Source organism: Centroberyx gerrardi, chromosome 17 (assembly GCF_048128805.1).
Source record: "Centroberyx gerrardi isolate f3 chromosome 17, fCenGer3.hap1.cur.20231027, whole genome shotgun sequence".
In the NCBI taxonomy this organism is placed as follows: Eukaryota; Metazoa; Chordata; class Actinopteri; order Beryciformes; family Berycidae; genus Centroberyx; species Centroberyx gerrardi.
In genome coordinates, this window is record NC_136013.1 from 20,757,324 (window position 1) to 20,775,896 (window position 18,573).

At 45.7% G+C, this 18,573-nt stretch overlaps 2 protein-coding genes across 3 annotated transcripts in view; one reads left to right on the plus strand and one right to left on the minus strand.

The window, feature by feature from the left end:
• The window catches only part of LOC139927016 (uncharacterized), a 132,151-nt gene that overhangs the window by 104,261 nt on the left and 9,317 nt on the right, over positions 1-18,573 (minus strand). The window contains exons 3-5 of one of the 2 annotated variants that reach the window (XR_013507274.1): positions 17,940-18,457; positions 14,350-14,403; positions 9,898-10,675 (exon numbers count right to left, since the gene is read on the minus strand). Coding sequence is in view for 1 of the 2 variants with exons in the window: in XM_071918982.2 (XP_071775083.1) it covers positions 10,550-10,675; positions 14,350-14,403; positions 17,940-18,457 (698 nt within the window). In the remaining variant the exon portion in view is untranslated. Of the gene's footprint in view, positions 1-9,248; positions 10,676-14,349; positions 14,404-17,939; positions 18,458-18,573 lie in introns of those variants that run through there. The other variant, XM_071918982.2, reaches the window with a different exon arrangement.
• On the plus strand, positions 115-8,343 carry slc4a1ap (solute carrier family 4 member 1 adaptor protein). Its single transcript, XM_071918959.2, has 14 exons — positions 115-954; positions 1,516-1,747; positions 2,075-2,203; positions 2,503-2,563; positions 2,700-2,839; positions 2,985-3,145; positions 3,475-3,544; positions 3,692-3,881; positions 4,598-4,694; positions 4,893-5,157; positions 5,694-5,792; positions 5,894-5,979; positions 6,080-6,149; positions 7,089-8,343. Exons 1-14 carry the CDS (start codon positions 115-117, stop codon positions 7,136-7,138), a joined length of 2,490 nt encoding a protein of 829 aa, XP_071775060.2. The 3' UTR covers positions 7,139-8,343.

Below are 18,573 nucleotides of genomic sequence, written 5' to 3' on the forward strand. Positions count from 1 at the left end.
ACAATTAAATACAATTTCTTTGTTAGATACATTTTATGAGTTTTTAAAGGCCCATTATTCGAAATCTGGTGGTGTAGAAGAGCCGGGCACATTTTACAGTCGCACCAAATAAACATGGCGGCCCCCTCGCAGACAGAACAGTGTGAGAGAAATGCAGATGAAGAAATCGACTCTGCCATGGAAACGGACGACGGCTTGACCAACGAGAACGGTAGCGAAACTGAAAAGAAAGACGAGGCCGAAAATGGACACGAAGCAGAGGACCCTTTTAAGAAACCGGCTCTTTTTGCTGCGCCTTCCCTCGCCAGCAGACGCGGTCCTGCGCCGTCAAAACCAGCAGCCGTCGCCGAACCAAGCAGCGAAAAAGAAAAACACAACGCAGAAGCAGACACCGCCGGCACCAGTGACGCGTCTCCAGGTCCTGAAAATGAAAACAAAACCCCCGAAAAAGGCCAGGAAAAAGACGGCGAACAAGGCGACAAGGAAAAGGCCGTGGCTCCTGTCAAGACTAGTAAGCAAGAAGCCAGACCAAAGGTGCTTCCTGCCAAGGGGCCACCGGCTGGGAAATTCCCCCCTCTCCCGTACACAGAGCCTCCGTGGGGAGGGACGGCAGCAGATATCCCCTATGCTCTTGAAATCCTCAAGAACGGCGCCATAGTGGATACGGTACCCCTCACGCACAGAAGTTACTTCGTGGTTGGACGTTTACCTGTGTGTGATGTGTCCCTGGAGCATCCCTCCATCTCCAGGTACCATGCAATCATACAGTACCGCGGGCAGCCCGGGGAGGAGGAGGAGTCGGTCGGAGAGGAAAAAGGGTTTTACGTCCACGACTTGGGCAGCACACACGGTACCGTTGTGAATAAGAACAAGATTCCCCCGAAGACCTACATCAGGCTTCGTGTTGGCCACGTACTGAAGTTTGGTGGGAGCACCAGGCTTTTTATCCTGCAGGTAAAGCATGCTGTGAACCCAGATTTTGTCTTGATATGATTTCACTGGATGACACACACCTGACATTAAAATGCATATCTAGGTTGCACATTGAAATCAGCTGTCTCTTTCCCTCACCAAAATACAGATTGCCACACACACCATCCATCCCATCCTCTTTAAGTGACAGTAAACACTTGATCTTGCTTGTTTCCCATCTACAAATATCTTGACAATCCATTTTGACAAGCATGTTTGATTTGCATGCATTTCCTGGTTGGATCCATTTCTGTAGTTGCTATATGTGGATTGAGGATGTGTTGTATTCACACTTTGATGATAATGTGGCCAAAAGTGTCACTGACCACCTTCAGAGGTAGTTTGGGTGATCAGATCTTTGTCTTTAGTTGCATTTACACCTGTATTTTATGTGTTTTTCTCCATCCGATTACAATATGATCACCCAAGACGCAAGTTACTGCTAGGTGTAAAGGTGGTCTATGAAAAGCAGAAATCCCCATTAATATTCCTAAGCACCTCTTCAGTATAGGCTGAGTCTGTATCTTTACTGTCTTCCCGCAGGGTCCGGAATTTGACGAGGAAGAGGAGTCCGAACTAACAGTGACAGAGCTGAGGGAGCGTGCCCGCAAACAGAGGGCGGAGCTGGAGAAGAGGATGATGGGAGAAGGTTCTGACGACGACGACGACAACAATGAGGGGAAGGAGGAGAAAGACGGTGAAGGCGGAGAAGGCGGAAGCGACAAGGGCCAGGGGAAAACATCAAAGGAAGATTCAGGCTGTTCTTGGGGAATGGGTAAGCTTTGCTGCAAAGAATGGAAACAGTCCACCCTTTATTCGGATGATTGAGAGATTGAGAACTGGCAAAGACCAAGAATATATAGACTATAACTGAGACTTTCACATGTTATCATCTCAAAAAGTTGCCAGCCAGTGTGGCAGGTGACCCTTATTGATTTATCCATGGATTAAGCCGTGTCATCTGTGTCGACATGTGGCTGCCTTATCTTCCTGATTGAGCGGGAATCGACTCCTCCATAGGCAAATAACTTGAGACGCAAAGTAATCCCCCGGTTCTCTCTATTCCCTTCTCTCCATATGTCTCCGCAAATCCACCCTATAGCCGAGGAGGCAGTCCCGGAGGAAGACGAGAACGAGGAAAACCCATTTGCCACAGAGTTCCATGAAGATCAGGAGGCCGCCTACCTGAAAGACCCCAAGAAGGCGTTGCAGGGCTTCTACGACAGAGAAGGTGAGCGCTCCTGCTGTTGATCCATGGCAAGAAGAAGTCAATTAGATAGGTCTAAGGATATGCATACTTTTTGTGTGTTTATATAGAGTGATTCTGGACTGGCTGTGTGGTTAGTTAGTAATGGTTTGGAAAATGTTTGCTTGCTGATTACGTTGTTGAAATAAATGAGTACAAGTGTTTTGGTGAGATGGAGACCCTGTTGATGGGCTCATTCCACACTCCCAGCTCAGCATTTGTGCATTTTGAAATCGATTTGTTTCTTTCACTTATTGTCCTCGACTTTGTGTCTTTTGTCCCAGGGGAGGAGCTGGAGTTTGAGTATGAAGACAAAAACCATGGCACCTGGCTCTGCAGAATAAAGTAAGTCGAAGTGTATGGACATGATGTAGAATTCTGGTCGAATAATCGAATTCTACGCTTTTACTTTTTTGGCTAAGCAGAACTTTGCAAACTGATGTGTTTGCATCCCGCGATTCATGTCCGTCTTCCTTTTCAGGCTGCCAGTGGACGATGCCTCGGGCAGGCAGCTGGTTGCCGAGGTGACTCACACAGGGAAGAAGAAAGAAGCCGCCGTCCAGTGCTGTTTGGAGGCGTGTCGCATCCTGGAGGCCAGAGGGCTGCTGCGCCAGGAAGCAGGTGGGAATGTTTGATAGCGGGAAAGGTTTGAACCACCGTTTGACAAGGTTGTAGCTTGTTCTGAGGTTTGGCAATTATCTACACCGTATTTTCAGAAGCGCAATAAAAGTTTTACCCACTTACAATCCCCCACTACCACCTCCAGTGTCCCGTAAGCGCAAGAAGAAGAACTGGGAAGACGAGGACTACTACGACAGCGACGACGACACCTTTCTGGACCGAACCGGCGCCGTGGAGAGGAAGAGGCAGGAGCGCATGAAGAAGGCGGGCAAGATCGAGGAGCGGCCTGACACCTATGAATCGCTGGTAATAATCTACTGCCCCTTTCACAAACACAACCCAAGAGTATATTATTATGATATGCTGGTTTGACCCAGGTCTCAACCCTGATCCTGAGCAGCGTTATTTTGTGGGATCGACTTATCCCTGTTCGACCTTGTCACACTGATTATCGACCTTGTGTATTTCCCGGGTCATTAGATGGGCGGCTAAATTTAAGCGTCCTCTTTAGGGTGATGGGAATTGATCTTTTGTACTTCTTGGTAGTAGTAGGCTCAAACCTTAATTGTTGTGGTATGCTATAGTGGGAAGCAGAACTTTGTGTTGCATCACTTATGTGTTTGATTTTCAATAAGGTGTCCAAACTGGCAGAGGTGGAGAAGGAGCTGGCAGAGATTCAGAAAAAGCTCAGCGCTGGTGGGAGAGGTGAGTCCAGATAAGCTGTGTGTTCACTGTTCGGTGGCCTTATGTCCCGCTATCTTTAAATAGTCCCATCTCCGTCCAGTGTATGTGCCCTTGTGTCACTGTATAGCCTGTATATATCAGACCTTTCTGCTCGTTCCTCCCTCTCAGACAGCTCCGGTTCTTCCACCGAAGACCCCCTGGACGCCTTCATGAGTGCGGTGCGAAGCGAGGCGGCGATGGACGGCGTGGAGCGCAGGAAGCTCCACGTGCACATGGCCGACCTGCGCAAAGAGGCCCAGCGGCTACGCAAACTGGTCGAGCTCACGCGGCCCGCCCAGATGCCCTCGCTGCAGCCAGGGTGAGACACGACACTGCGTTCAGGGGTCCCACAGGTTTAGGAATTTCGTAGAAATCGGAGAGAGCTGTATTTTAAGGAAAGTCGGAGAATTTCATAAATTCCCTGAAGGCACAAAATGTCAGGGAATTTTACAAATGGGTCATTTTGAGGGAATCTACCAGAATATATTTTACAGCTTCACACATCCCTTGCATTAGATAGATAGTAAGAGTTTTCTACAACAAGGCCAAGGAGCATATAACGTAGGATTGAAAACACTGGTTTATGTGAACCTTCAGGCCTGCTCACAAAGAATCTCTGTAGGCTGCAAGATATAAAGCGTTGCACAACTTTTGTTTGAGAGGAAATTCAGTCACTGAAACAGTGACTAAGCATCGGCCAGTCCCACGTAGCCCTGCAGTAGAAATCAGGTTATTTATATCTGTGCATTTCTGTGCTGAGAAACGTCATTTACCTCAAAAGCAGAAATGTACAGTCTTAATGCTCCACCATTGTCATGGAAAGTTATAGAAATGTCTGTGATAATCTCTTAGAGGTGTCAAGCTAACAGTCCTGGTAAATAGTTAATAGGGTTGTAATTTTGAAACACCCCCTCACCTATTGAAGAAAATGATATTCTTACAAATAAATGTTTTGATATATAGGGGTAGTAACGTGATAAATTCCATTTTACAAGTGTAACTTTATTGATATTCTGATCTGTGTTGGTCTGATAGTGGCGCCTCAGACCCACAGAAGCCTAAGAAGGCCTTACCATTGTTTGGAGCCATGAAGGGAGGGAGCAAGTTCAAGCTGAAGACTGGTACTATTGGGGTAAGTGCTGTTGATAGCTGAGTAGAGGCTCTAGTACTATTATTCTTCTAATTTTCATGTCTGCCATCTGACACTTTTATTCCTCTGTTTTGCATTTTTACCTTTTTCTTCCCTATTTTTAATCTCATTACCCTTTCATCTCTTTTGCTCTCCCTCATTTTTCCTCTGTCATTGATGTTATTCCTCTGTCTCTTGTAGAAGTTGCCCCCTAAGCGCCCCAACTTGCCCGCAGAGCTCTTCAACATGAAAGAGCTTCCACCAGGCGGAGAGGAAGAAGAGGATGAGGAGGAAGAAGAAGAGCAGGAGGAGGCAGCAGAGAAAAATGAGGATGATAATAATAAAGAGTGTGCAAGTATTGCTGACTCTAATGCTGAGCCTCTAAAGTCCAGTTCATCCATATCCCAAGAGAGCGGCCCCTCAAGGCGGCAGAGAGAGCAACCAGCACAGTCCCACGAGTCCAAAGGTTAGATTCCATAAGAATCATTAAACCATTGTAAGGTTTCTCCAGTAGGCAATAATAAAGAAACAAAAGTAAAACAATGGTAAAATATGCACAATGCATGGTTTATTAGTAGATTATTTCTACATGTATTCATTTATTCAATTATTCAGTTTCTTAAAACACCACTGGGTGGCAGTAGTTCTGTAATACAAACCTCATAGTGTTGGCTATGTATGCTTCCTGCCTGCCTTCTTTCAACAGGCTTATTTAGTGGAAAAATTTGCCCAAGTAGAGATCAAATATAGGTCATATTTTTCAAAACTATGTATTAACAAAATGTCAAGCAAGGTTTTAGAATTGGATCTGGTTTCCTCATTGTCTGTTGTCAAAATCATTAGAGGAGTAATCTAAGATTATTATTTAAGATTAACTTTGCCCCACTTGGCTTGGAAACACCTTGTGGAACTGCAGGCTGCAATAACTTACTCATGGCAGATTCGTGCATATCCCTGATTTCAGTCACTCAAGGTGTTGTCATTTGTCTGATTTCTCATCAGGGCAAAGTCACAAACAGAGGAGGGATGAGGAGTCTGCTGCAGCAGCGGACCAGGCGCCTCACCGCAGCGCCAAGAAGGCCCCGGCCCCATCAAGTGCAGGTGGGTGCTGTGTTTGTGGCTGTGTTACTGTTTCGTGAGTCTTGGTTGTTTTGCGTCAGTGGTACCGGCGCACGAGCTCTTACGCCCCTACGTCTCTGCAGAGCCCAAAGCGGAAGGTGAGGAAGAGCCAGTGGCCGAGCCCAGTCCCAAGAGGAGCGGCAAAAAGAAAGCTATCGGCCCTAGCAGGGTAGGCCCTCATAAACAACAGTTAACGTGTCATTTTGCCATACAGAAAAATATGCGTAATGTATTGCAGCTGCATATAAGTTTATAACTTTTTTCCACAGCCTCCAGTGCCGCTCTCAGGACAGTATCCAGAAGACGACCCTGATTATTGTGTCTGGATGCCTCCTTCAGGTAAAACAACCCTATTGTTTTAAATACTTCCACTAAATGTATTACTATGATCCAAGACCGACCTAATGACCATTTGATCATGTCCTCAGGCCGCGTTCAAGCCTAAATAACTAAGTAAACTCAATCCCCTTGGTTTTTGTTCTGATAAGCAGGATGTAAGCTCTTTCTCCAAAACCTAAGACCCTTTGTCTGAAGGAGCTTGTAAATAAGGGCATTTTTGTAATCCAAATATGGGTCAGAGATTGCAGGACATTCACAGCAGGATCACTAGTTTATATTAAGTATGAAGTTCCATTCTCCAGAGTGGCTTTGCTAGATGGGAGACTGGAGCGTCCCAGTGCAGAAGTAGGTACTGGAAAGGAAACTTGACGCAGCAGCAATGTTATCCTCATACATCCAGTTTCATTGGACGATGTCCCACATTAAAGAAACCGTTTCTCGTCTCTGTCTTGACGAGGACACATTGACACTGATGAGGCTGCATGTTGCCGGCCTACTGGGCAAAGGAACTAAGGAAAAAAGCAAATGGAGAGAGAGAGAGAGAGAGGAAGTTAACAGGCTTTCACGGTCCATTTGTGCAATGGGAGTTGCATTTTCATCGTTCGCCAAGGAATGCAGATCAAAGTCACTTAAAAATGATAAGATAAGCCTGAGTAAAATCAACTTTGAAACGACTGCCAAATGCAGCTTGGATTCAGGGCCAAAGCTCCTGTGTCTGTTTGGGACTGTGATTGGTTGTGATGACTCGGTTTGCATGCGTGCAAGACTGGTGAAGGAACAGTATGTTATTGGCTCCATTGGGGAAATTCAGTAGTGTGACGTTTCCAGTATCTTAGAATAGTCCTACCCTTTTATTTAGTGTTGCGTATGATGTTCTTTGCTTTCTGTGAACATGACATTGTAAGTATGAATTCATTTGATGCTCTTCTTCATTCATAGGTCAGACCGGAGATGGCCGCACCCACCTCAATGACAAGTATGGCTACTGAGGGAAGACATGACAGAGAACTTTCTCCTTTCTACCACCTTTTACACTGCAGATAAACACCTGCAGCAACACAGAGCCTTCAGTCTCCTTAGCACTGCCCATTTCCCTCCAAACACCCTTAGCCTGCTCCACTTCTGTGCCAGGCTGATCTATTGTTGACCGGCGTGATAAAGAACCACCTCAAGACTTTATGATACTTAGCTTAGAAGAGCTTGAGAGAAAATGTGATAGACCGAAGATGGACCAAAAAAAATGTCACGACTCTTCTCATTGTTGACTTCGAGGGGACTCGGGAGAAGGACGGAGCGGAGATAACGAGGATGCACCTTTTCATTTATCCTCTGTCCCTTCAGCTGTTCAGACGCATTTGCATTCTCAAACTGTGCGATAAACAAAAGCACACCACTCCAATTCACATTAGCTCAAATTGGCAGGGGCGAGGAATAGCCCCCCCTCAGTGCAGACACTGGGCAAGCGGCCCGCTTGGCACTTTTCACCCCTGGAAATAATAGGAACGGGTAGCACTTGAATTTTGTCCTTTATTTGAATTGGCCGTCTTATATATCATCCAAGCAGAAAATAGAGGAGGACTGAGCAGAAGTGTTAACTGATCTCGATTCAGCTTTCTGCTCTTTTGGCTGCTCCCCTTGCAGTTAAATCCACCTGACATCCAATCTGTATCCCTCCCCTACTTGGCTTCAGTCGATTGCCGGCATAACCTTTTTTTTTTTTTTTTTTTCCTTTTTTTCAAAGGAGAGTGTGTAGCACAGAGAGAGAGAGAAAGAGGGAGAGCATTGAAGCAGCTTTTCTGACCATCTGGACACTTGGATGGCTTACTGGATGAAACGCAAGCTGATAATGACTCAAGCTAAGTGTAGTGTGTGTGTGTGTGTGTGTGCCTGTGTACACGTACACACACACACACGTCCGTCCCTCTCAAAGTTCTCTTTTTAACAAGATTGTCTTTATGAGTGACTCAGCTATTGGTGTGCGTGTGCGTTTGCCTAGAGCAGGATTCCTCTGTGTCTGTAATCCCACACAGTGCTGTTGTTCCATTGGTTTCCTGCCACGCTCTTTCCACCCTCTCTTCTCTTGTCCTTTCTCAAATCACAGCTCAGCCTCTGACTTTGAGGGAGAAGAGATGTAAACCTATCAAAAAAAATGTATTTTGTTACATATTTGTATAATAAAGTTGTCTGTACATAGGCTTTGGGGTCGTTTCCAGTTTTGGGAGTTTATTCTAAGCCGTTTACTTCTCACTGACCCGTGTTTTACTTAAACTTACAACACTGCATCACTTATATCACTCTTTCACTGCTGGGTCCTCTTCACTCTCAACCCAGTTTTGACGTCAGAGCTTCTTTCCCCCTCTCCCAAGCTCACGCACACACACAAAGAGCATTTCTCAGGGAATGATCTGGCACAAAGAAGCTTGCGGGCTTGGCTGTAGATCTTTGGTGCGATGTTCTGCGCCGTGACCTAGTAAATCGGGGACGGAAACAAACCGGTCTTCTCTGCCTGCACTCATGAGACGTTATAAGCAAGTCCTGTGTCAACCCCAACAGGCAGATTCTTCACACACGCTCAGATGATGTTCCGGTGATATATCTTACAAGCTCAAGGGCCTGTTTTAAAACTCTCTTAGAGTTTGTTTTTTTTCTCCAATGTGGATCATGTTAGTCTAAGCTTGTCCAGGTGCCTGGCTACCTAGTGACCCAGGTAAATCTGGTCTAAAACACACTTTTTCATTATCAACTTCCACACCCAAAGAGAAGACCCTCCATTCTGGCTCATAACCTCATGAGTCAAATTACACACATGGGCTTGCTCTCCTCTCACTTACTGTAACACATCTGTAATCAACAGGATGTTTAGCATTAAAGATTGTTTCTTCATCTAAAACACCAATCAGTTATATTTAGACTTTAGACAGCAAGCAAGCAAGATGTGGGATTTAAGAGCTGCTTGAGCAACACATTCTGTGGGAAACCATGCCCACATTTTCAAATACATGGTTGGTAAACATTTAGCTGCAAGGAGGGTAAAAACATGGCAACAATATGAAATGTCACAAGATATATGGTAGATGGATACAAATGAAAAACACCTCCTAAACAAGAGGCCACAGGGCATTTATTGGTTCATTTTATGCAACAAGGGACGAAGACATGTCACAATGTTACATTCACTTCAGCGAATCGTAGTTACAGTGGTGACATTGTGTTTAATCAACACAATCAACAAGGGATACATTCATATGCACTAGTAGGTCATCGTGTTATTTGAGCAAAATTGTTCTCTCAGTGTCTGTACTGTACTCCCGTTATCTCTGTCCAATTTCAATAGCCTAGTATTACCTCAAGTTACATTCAGTACAACAGGAATGTCATGTCAAGGCATTAAGAGATTTTTTAGAAAACACTGGGCTGTCTTAGATATACCAGTGGCCCTCGTCTACCTAGAAAGTAATGAGGTACAATATTGGAAAAAATGGCACACTACATGTAGGCTATGCATAACAAAGCACCAATTAGACTTGCCAAATTTTGTGCAGCGAACTATTCTCATACTTCCTTATTTATACATACCTCTCTTTCTGCAAAACAGTGGAATTCATGCAGGGAAAGAGGACACAAGTACTTGACTTTGACCCGGACTAGAAGTCACAAATTCATTAATAAGGGTACATCATCAAAGGTCAAAGGTTGACTATTCAACTACAGTCATACATTTTGTTATAGCTCATCATGACCTGCATACTGAAATAAGACATCCACAAAGTAGTTCTTCAGACAGGCAAGATCTACATTATACAGATGTGACCACTGTCTATGTTCATTTTATCAATGGCAAGATGTCAGATGACTCGTCTTGCCACGTTTAGTATACAAAGTTACCAAGAACCTTACAAGGTGTCCAGAAATCACAACAAAGGAAGAAACCTTGGAACCTTTTGATTGTCTTACATGCATTTCCCTTGAAATTGTCCAACCCAAAACTAAATTCAGGTTGTCTATTTCAAAATGGCTGCCTTGTCCCTTTGTACCATCTCTGGTCCACAGTCCATATTCGTTTCTCGATCATTCCTACTCCATTCACAGGGTGTTCTGAGAGACAGCTGTACATATGCAATACCTGAAGTATCCTTAAAAACTTGTTGCCTGATACCGTGGTTTAGGCCATGTTATTCTCAAAGTGTTCCTGTTGATTCCGCGAGCAATGATCAAAGTGATGGCGTTACAGAGTGGGATTACCTGAGTGTGCAATAGTTCGACCATCAAACATCGTCAAATGTCTTTCCTAGCGGTCAGTCTCATTAACAGTCACTTCCTCGGTCTCGCTGCAGAAGCCGCGGCAAGCAGCGGTACGGGAATGAGCGGGGGTGGGGGAAGAGGAACGCCTGGCGAGTTTCTTACGAACAGGGAGGATCCTCGGACGGGGTCAAGGGGCTGCACGGGGGCGCCGTGCTCAAGGACCGGAAGGCGAAGATGGAGGGATCGTAGGTGTACCTGGGCGGAGGACGAGTGCCGGTCAGATTCTGAGGACAGAGAGAGAGAGAAGAGGTCATGGTGAGTGAGAGACTAGTCAAGAGTGGGTGTCTGGGTCAATCCAGCTTGTGAGTTTTATTGGACGGGAATGGCAGGTGGGCCAAAGGCTCAGGATTACTTGGTGTCTCAGAGTTATGGCATTATTGGTCAGGTACAGGTCAGCACCACTTAACTACTGGTCTAAACCAAGTTAGCAACTGCCCTGAAACTTCAGAATGCACTTTTTTGTCGATAGTACAGTATAAAGTTGTGGTTGGGTCATAAGAGTGTGAGAAAAGTGACTGAAAACCAAACTAGCAGGCCATAAAGTATACAGTGTGTGTGTGGGAGAGGGGGGAGTGACTATCTCATTAAAAAATGTTCACTCTGACTTCTCATTCATGGTACAGGTTCGGTGACATAAATGCTTTTCCACTCGCAGGGCCGGCCCCCTCTGGGCAGAAGCTCGCTCTTTGCGGCTCTGCAAGCCCTCCGTCTAAAATTAGCCCTGGTCATTTTCCTCCCAACAGGAAACGACAGGAAATGGCTTTGTGTGATTTGGCAGTGAGGCAGCACTTTCTCCAGACCCCGCTGAGGGGGAGCAGAGCTTGTGGGAAGGTAGTACGAGAGAGATCGGGGCCTAGAGATAGATGGGCGCACTGTAATCAGGAACTGACCCCATGGGTCTGAGGGCAAACAGCTGTGTGTGTGTGTGTGTGTGTGTGTGTGCGTGCGTGCGTGCAACAGCTGTTGATTTTCAGTGTCATCCATTCCCAAGTTCCTCTTTCAACCAGCTCTCCACATCCATCTCAGTACAAACGGTGTCACTGTAACTGACTTCGCTGATACGCCACTGTTATGAAACGCTTGCCACTGGTACTGGAAAAGTACCTTGTGACATCAATGCATATGAAATAAGGCACCATTAACTCTGAATATGAGGCTACAGGTGTTGCTATGACTTCAGCCAACATCTTAAGGGATTCAACACTGACAACTGAGCCACTGTAGCATGGCAACAATTCCCAGTACCACTTAGAGGTGTTTCACAAACCCAGACATTTACAGACATCGATGTAAACAGGCAAAAAGTTTCTTTTTGGCTTCTGAACAAGTGGAAAAACAAATTATAGTGCAAGGACGAGTTAAACTTTTATAGATGTGGCTGTGTTAAGATGTTCTCCATATGGTAGCTGTAAGTCAGTGCAACTGCGGGGGAGAGTCATACCTACAGATGGATGCCTATCCGCATTAGCATTCCCAATAGAGTTGTTCTGTGTTCTCATCAGCAGAATGACATTTAAGGCCCAAAAGGGTCAAGCAAAGTTCAAGTCCTTCAGTTGCTGCAGACTGTTTAACAACAATAACATCAAAAGGAGAGGTTGAAAGGCAGAGAGAGAAATGTTTAAGAGGAAAACCGCCAGTTGCATTCCTGTCCTACTTCACCTGGAGCTGAACCGGTTTGACAAAAATGCCTCTGTTTCAATGGAAGTTTGGGATTGTTATAAGTTTGTCCTGTTGGTCACCAATCAAGCCTCCTCTTTGGACATTCAAAAAGTTTCCATAGTGCGAAAGAAATTGGCACCAACCTCCTGTTAACATCTGTCAGCGAGGCTAATACAAAAAAAAATTCTCATCACATGCAAGCCATGCAATTTATTTCAACAAGCTGTCGTAATGGTAAGAGCAGTTTCAAAGGACTTTTATGTAAGTATGAGAAACACTGGCACATATGCTTCTCAAATCCTATTAGTTCTCTAATTTCATTCTCCTTTCACTTCGTTTTTCCCTTCCACTCTTTCCATATTTCAACTTTCTCCTTTGTCTCAATCAATCTTGCCCTCCCTCTCCGCCTCTTCTTTACGGTGGCTGAAACCAGATGCCATCACTCTTGCCTGCTACAGCCTGGGAAGCTCTCATCACCCCACTCTCCTATTCACCTCCAACCCCTAGAGGGGGAGGCGTTCAGCAGCAGCGGCCAAGGCTGTGTTTTCCTACTGCCTCCACACACACACACCCCCCCCGCCTACTCCAGCCACCCCAAAACATACACACACACACACTACCGCCACCACCACCAACGACCTCCACAACCCTATAACAACTCCCATGCTTGAATCCAGCCTCCTCTAAGACGGGCCCCATTTACCCCCGTCTAGCTCCAGTGTCTCTTCTGGACCCTCGCCAGGAAACTGAGGGTTGAAAGATAAAAGGGGAAAGAGAAACAGACATGGGGAGGTAGGGAAGGGAGAGGGAGAGAAAGCGGCAGAGAAAAGAGGCAAGACAGAGAGAGAGAGACGAGGTGGATCGGAGTACTGAGTGGCGTACAAAGAGTCAACAGGCCCCCAAATGGCTAATCAATCCAAAGACCTACTGCGTACGGACTACTAGAAAATGTCTGGACTGGAACATACCCAATACCAAAAGACGTCACTGACGAGGACAACAACACCACCGACGAGACCGGCGAGAAGAGGAGATAATGAGCAATATCTCTGTGTATCAGTGGAGCTAAACAGATAGCAGCCGGCCGGGCTATAAATGGAAAATGACTTCATCCCTGGAAATACACCACAAGGGAACCGCACAACACTCCACCTCCTCTTCCTCCTCCTCTGCTCCATCGCTCATCGCCACTCACTTCTCTTCCTCAGCCGCTCTGAACGATTAGCCCCAGTTTTAACACATTTGCGCGGCTCAGACGTATAGCGAGAGCACCTCTCGCTCGTATGTAGAGGATTGGAGAAACCTAGATGTAGCCGTTACTGTCGGTGTGCATGCGTGTGTGTGTGTGTGTGTGTGTGTACATAAACAAGTGCGTGATAAGCTTCAATTGACACTAGCCCACACAACGTGATAATAACGTCACTTTTCTCACCACACTGTGCATCCTTCTGGAGTGCCCCGCGTTGTGCCAAGATGCCCAGGCTGGTTCCAGTCGACTCCCTTACCCACTACAAACAAAATCTAACAGCCCATACGCAGTTACAGTACTGAGCCGGTGGATCATATCAGCAAAAATAGGTTTTATGTTTGGAAACCATATAATGAATGATCCCAACGCAGCTACGCACACTCCTAAGAACACTAATAACACACCTAGAAAAGCTAGTTCATCAAGTTTGTTCAGTGATTAGAAGAGATCAAACTTAAGAACCAGCCAAAGAACACAATATTTTCTTGTTCCTTTGTCTTGTGCGTCCCTGCAGTAAAATAGCGTTTAGTTTGGTGCTATATGCAAATAGGAATCTGACACAAGCATCAGATTTTGAGACGTCTCAAGCATGGCTCTGTCACTAGTAGGGCATGGGAACAAACGCTGTTGCCAGATGCTGTCCCAGCATGCAGTTGGAGGGACATCAAGGTGTTGGCGACAAAGACAGACTGGGCTGTTCACGGGGGCCGAGCAACCTTGCAACCTTATCACTGCTGTAATGGACACCCTGATCTGGACTGCCTATTATGGTTCTGCATAAAAGGAGAGGCACTGTGTGTGTGTGTGTGTGTGTGTGTGCGTGCCTGTGTGTGTTTAAATTATTACCACTTGCATAAACAACTGATCTTCATTAGAGCCATTTCAGCTGGCTTTTAACATATCAAATTGTGCACATGCATCAGGACAAAATGCTACAAGGTTTTCTTGAGTTACTGTGGGAAAGTGAAACTTGAATAAAAATGAACTCACCCGAATCTTTATAGTGCGTGTTTTCCCTCCGCAGTTCTTCTTCAGCAGCATTTTCTGTGGGAAAACAAGGATGTACAATGACAGCTATAAAAAGAGCATACAGTTCCTTTTTCTCAATACAGATAAAACCTTTGCTGCAGCTTTTCTGTCTGTGACACACATACGCATCTTATCTTGTGCAATATCACCATGAACTTTTTGTAGCGTGTGAAAAAACACAGTAAAATGTCTTGGTAAGGCTTATGTGCACAACTCTCAAGTGAAGGTTGATTCTAACTGAGCATATTAATAAAGAATTTCTGCTGCATGACCAAAAGCATCATACTATCACTTGGTTTTTAAAGCCATAACGGGGCAAGAGCTGAACGTTAATTAACGCTGAATCAGGACGATCAAGGAAGTGAGGCAAATCCAGCTGTCTCGCTAAACTAAACAATCAGTCAATGAGGCTTATGCAATATCCTGTCTCCCACTCCCCTCCATGTCCACGCAGCTCCGCCGTTCTCATGAACAGTGGGGGTGGAGGGGACCACACAATCATGGAATTGTCTTGGGCCGGAGAGGTAGCTTCTGAGGGGGAAGGGAGCACGGGGAAGAATGGAAACACAAGACTCCTGCTGTTGTGGAGTGGGAGAGTTGGTGTGCACTTGCCCTCATGCTCACCTCCCGCCAAACCCCTATCTCTTTTCTAACAATGGCGGTACAGTCCGCTTTGGGGTAAAAGTTTCTTGAATATCATTAAAATTGAAAACTTTGCGCTTGATGCTTGATTCAGCATCTCAAAAAAAAAGCTAAAAAAAAGAAAAGGTAGTCATCATCATCCAAAATCCAGCTTAAATTTGAGCAACAAGTGCATTTCTTTTCAAGTCGCGACATATTTCTGAAACAATCAGCGAAACAGACATCTGCCACGCAAACTGTTGTCCGTCCATGATAATCAGGCCGACAAACAATGGCAGTGCCACATCTGAGCAAGTGGGCAAGGATTAGCATGCATGATGGATTAGCAGAGCCTGAAAGAAAACACCCCGCTGACCCTTTAACCCTATCCTTAAGAATATTATGAGATAAATAAATGTATGGCCCGGGTTGCGGCTCACGCTGGTCACACATGGGGCACGGTGGCGTTGCGCGCTTGCCAATCACTGGCCGTGGATAGCCCAAGATCGGCGGTTCCCAAAGAGGGGTCCGGGGACCACCGTGGGACCCCGACTGGGTTTTGAGGGGTTCCGCAACAAAATGAGAAATAGTATAATCTCATTATTATGTCACGCCCTAGAAGTTGGCAGGAGGAGAGAATGTGTCAGGATGACGACTTTGATCACAGGTTTCACTCCCCACTGTTGTTATCACCCCACCTACAGTATTGACAATTATATAATTGTCATATCTTATTCATATCTTAGTCATACACTACCAGTCAAAAGTTTGGACACACCACATTTTTCTTTATTTTTACAAAACATCAAAACTATGAAAGAACAAATGTAATTATGCAGTGACCAAAAAAGTGTGAAACAAATTATAACTATCTTATATTTTAGATTCTTTAAAGTAGCCGTCCTTTGCCTTGATGGAAAGGCAAAGGCTTTGGAAAGAAATTCATACATAGGCATCAACTTCACTATTTATATTTGTCTAAGAAACTAATTTCAAGCATTTAAGCATAAGCCTTTAGATCAAAATGGCTTTAAGAGAATGAAAAACACAGTACATTCAATCAGGTGTGTCCAAACGTTTGACTGGTAGTGTCTTACAACAAAAATCTTCTCAGATGAGGTTCCATAGGAAATAATCTTTCTAAGTGGGAGTCTGTGGTCCAGAGTGTATCTACTTGGGGGTCCAAAATGTTTGGGAACCCCCGTCCTAGATCACAGTTGGGCACTACTCTTCCAACTACCACTCACATCACATATAATTCCCCTGGTTTTTACACCTTTACGTTGCAGAGTTTCTCAAAGATTCAACATAGTCATCTTTCTGCTTAAACTACAGGACAGCATCTGTGAAAGAAGTTACATGGAGACGGTGCAGAAGTTTAGGCAGACTTGGTGACTGGAAGTTGTCCAGCTAAAGGGTTAATGGCAGAGCCGAGCGGTGTCTGCTAGCTACCTCTGTAGGCCCCCTATTGTATTCCCTGCAGCACCTCCCATTCCACTTGACTGAATGTGCATACACTCTCACATCGAGACACACTCACATACAATTGATACAGCAACAAACTCAGACATGAGGATATACGTACAGTATGCAGACACAAAAGACAGGCAGACAGACAGACACACACACTCTTTTCCTTTTTTTTCCTTTTGCCCCTCTCATTGCTGCCCGCTGTCTCTCATCATCTGTTCTTTCCCTCTAAAAACCCCATCGACATATGGACCCCTGAAACCTGCAGTTTCTCTCCGCAAACACACACACACCCTTTCCCATCTACGGTGTGGGCCAACAAGTCTATTGGATTTTAATGATCAGCGGACCAGCTTCTCCATGACTCATTAGTGGCTGTCGTTTTTTTGTTGTTTATTTAATCCTCTCCTTCTGCCTCCACCCCTCCATCGTTTCCCCTCGCTCGCCAGCCTTTGTGAGAAACGAGGGCGGACATCTGCCGTCCGTGCCTCCCTCTCCTTCATCCCTCTCCAGCCAGACCACCGTGGTGGCAAGCGTCCGGCTATGGAGAGGGATGACTGTGTGGGCCTGTGTGAGTGTGCATGTGTGTGTGTGCACGTGTGTGTGTCTGTGTGTGTGTAGGGTAGCTGGGTAGACTGTGGGGACATTATTGTACTTTTGGACCTAATCCCCAGACCAACGTAATTGTTTGCATTGTTCGCCTGGTAGGCTAAGGCCCATCTGCTGCTTGGTACTTTCAACATTTTCAATGAAATACACATATTGTTTTAGCTGAATTATATATTAAATATTTCATTGCTAAATAAATGTACTTCAACTGATGCTTAAGTTTGATCTCTTCTAATCACTGATGCTAATATTTTTGAGACAAATTGGCTCCCAGTTATCGCTCTCACTTATTTTGGGGTAGAAAATGAATCTGGTCTTCCACCTATTTTACGGTGCATTATGTCCAGTAACTATGAATCCTCTGCTCATTTATTGTTCAACTTACATTACATGATTTATTGATAAGTATTGACTTTAAAAACTCCACTTGTTAACACCATAGTGCTGTGGTAGCACAGTGTTGTTGTAACATATTAAAATATTTAATTCATGTGTTGACTTCGTCACTACAAAGCTATTTCCTGATATGTCAATGTACAGCGCACCAATGTAAATCTGGCTCAAGCTTGTGTGACTTTTACCGTACTGCCTAGTGTATGAGCGCACACTTTATTTCCCTTATGCAGGGCTCTATGTCACCCAAAAGTGCATATCGTAATACTCCTAAGCAAGCACTGCGCATTGCAAAAAGCAAAAATGAAACAAACCAATGGGTGTGGTATTTCCTATATCGCACAATCACTCATCATGACATGTTGATTAAATGTGTTTTGCAATAAGACAAAGAGTAATGGATTAGAGGAGGCCTCCCTACTTTCCCATAGCACTGTAGCATCAGTAGGACTACTAACCTGTTGCATTTTCTCCAGGTCAAGACTAGGCCTCCCCGGTTCCCCACCGTAGCTGTGCCGATACTTTCGGTAGGGGGCCGCCGACTGGTCAAAGTGGGTCAAAATTATGGGCCGCGCCACTGGCTGCACCACCTGGAGCTGAAAGCGCATGGGGGGCGGCTTGAGGCTGCGTGGCGGGCTGGAGCTGAAGAGCACGGGGCTGGGGGAGGCCGCCAGGCAAGCCCCGGGCTCAACCAGAGGCCTGGCGGAGGCAGCCGGTGACCCGCAGCCGCAGAGGTCCCGCACCTCCTCGTCGCTGGAGGCGCTGCTGTGGTGGTCGCTATGGCGATGGGGAACCGCCGACGCCCACTTCCTGTTGTCGCCGCAGCTGATTCGCTCAAGCTCCTCCTCTGAAGAGTGGCGATCCAGGTTAGCGTCTAGCAGTAGGCGGAGGCGTCGCAAACGAGCCGGGGAGAGGGGACCCTGGTTGTGCTGCTGGCTGGTGGCCAAGGGGGTGAGGGCGCAATTCCTCCGTCGTTCTAAAGGAGGCGATGAACAGGAAACGTCAAAGGAGAAGTAGGAGAGGTGGTTGCAAAATAAAGTGCAGCTGTTCCTAGCTAACTAAGTGTGTGATTGGCCAATCAAGTGCAGTAGT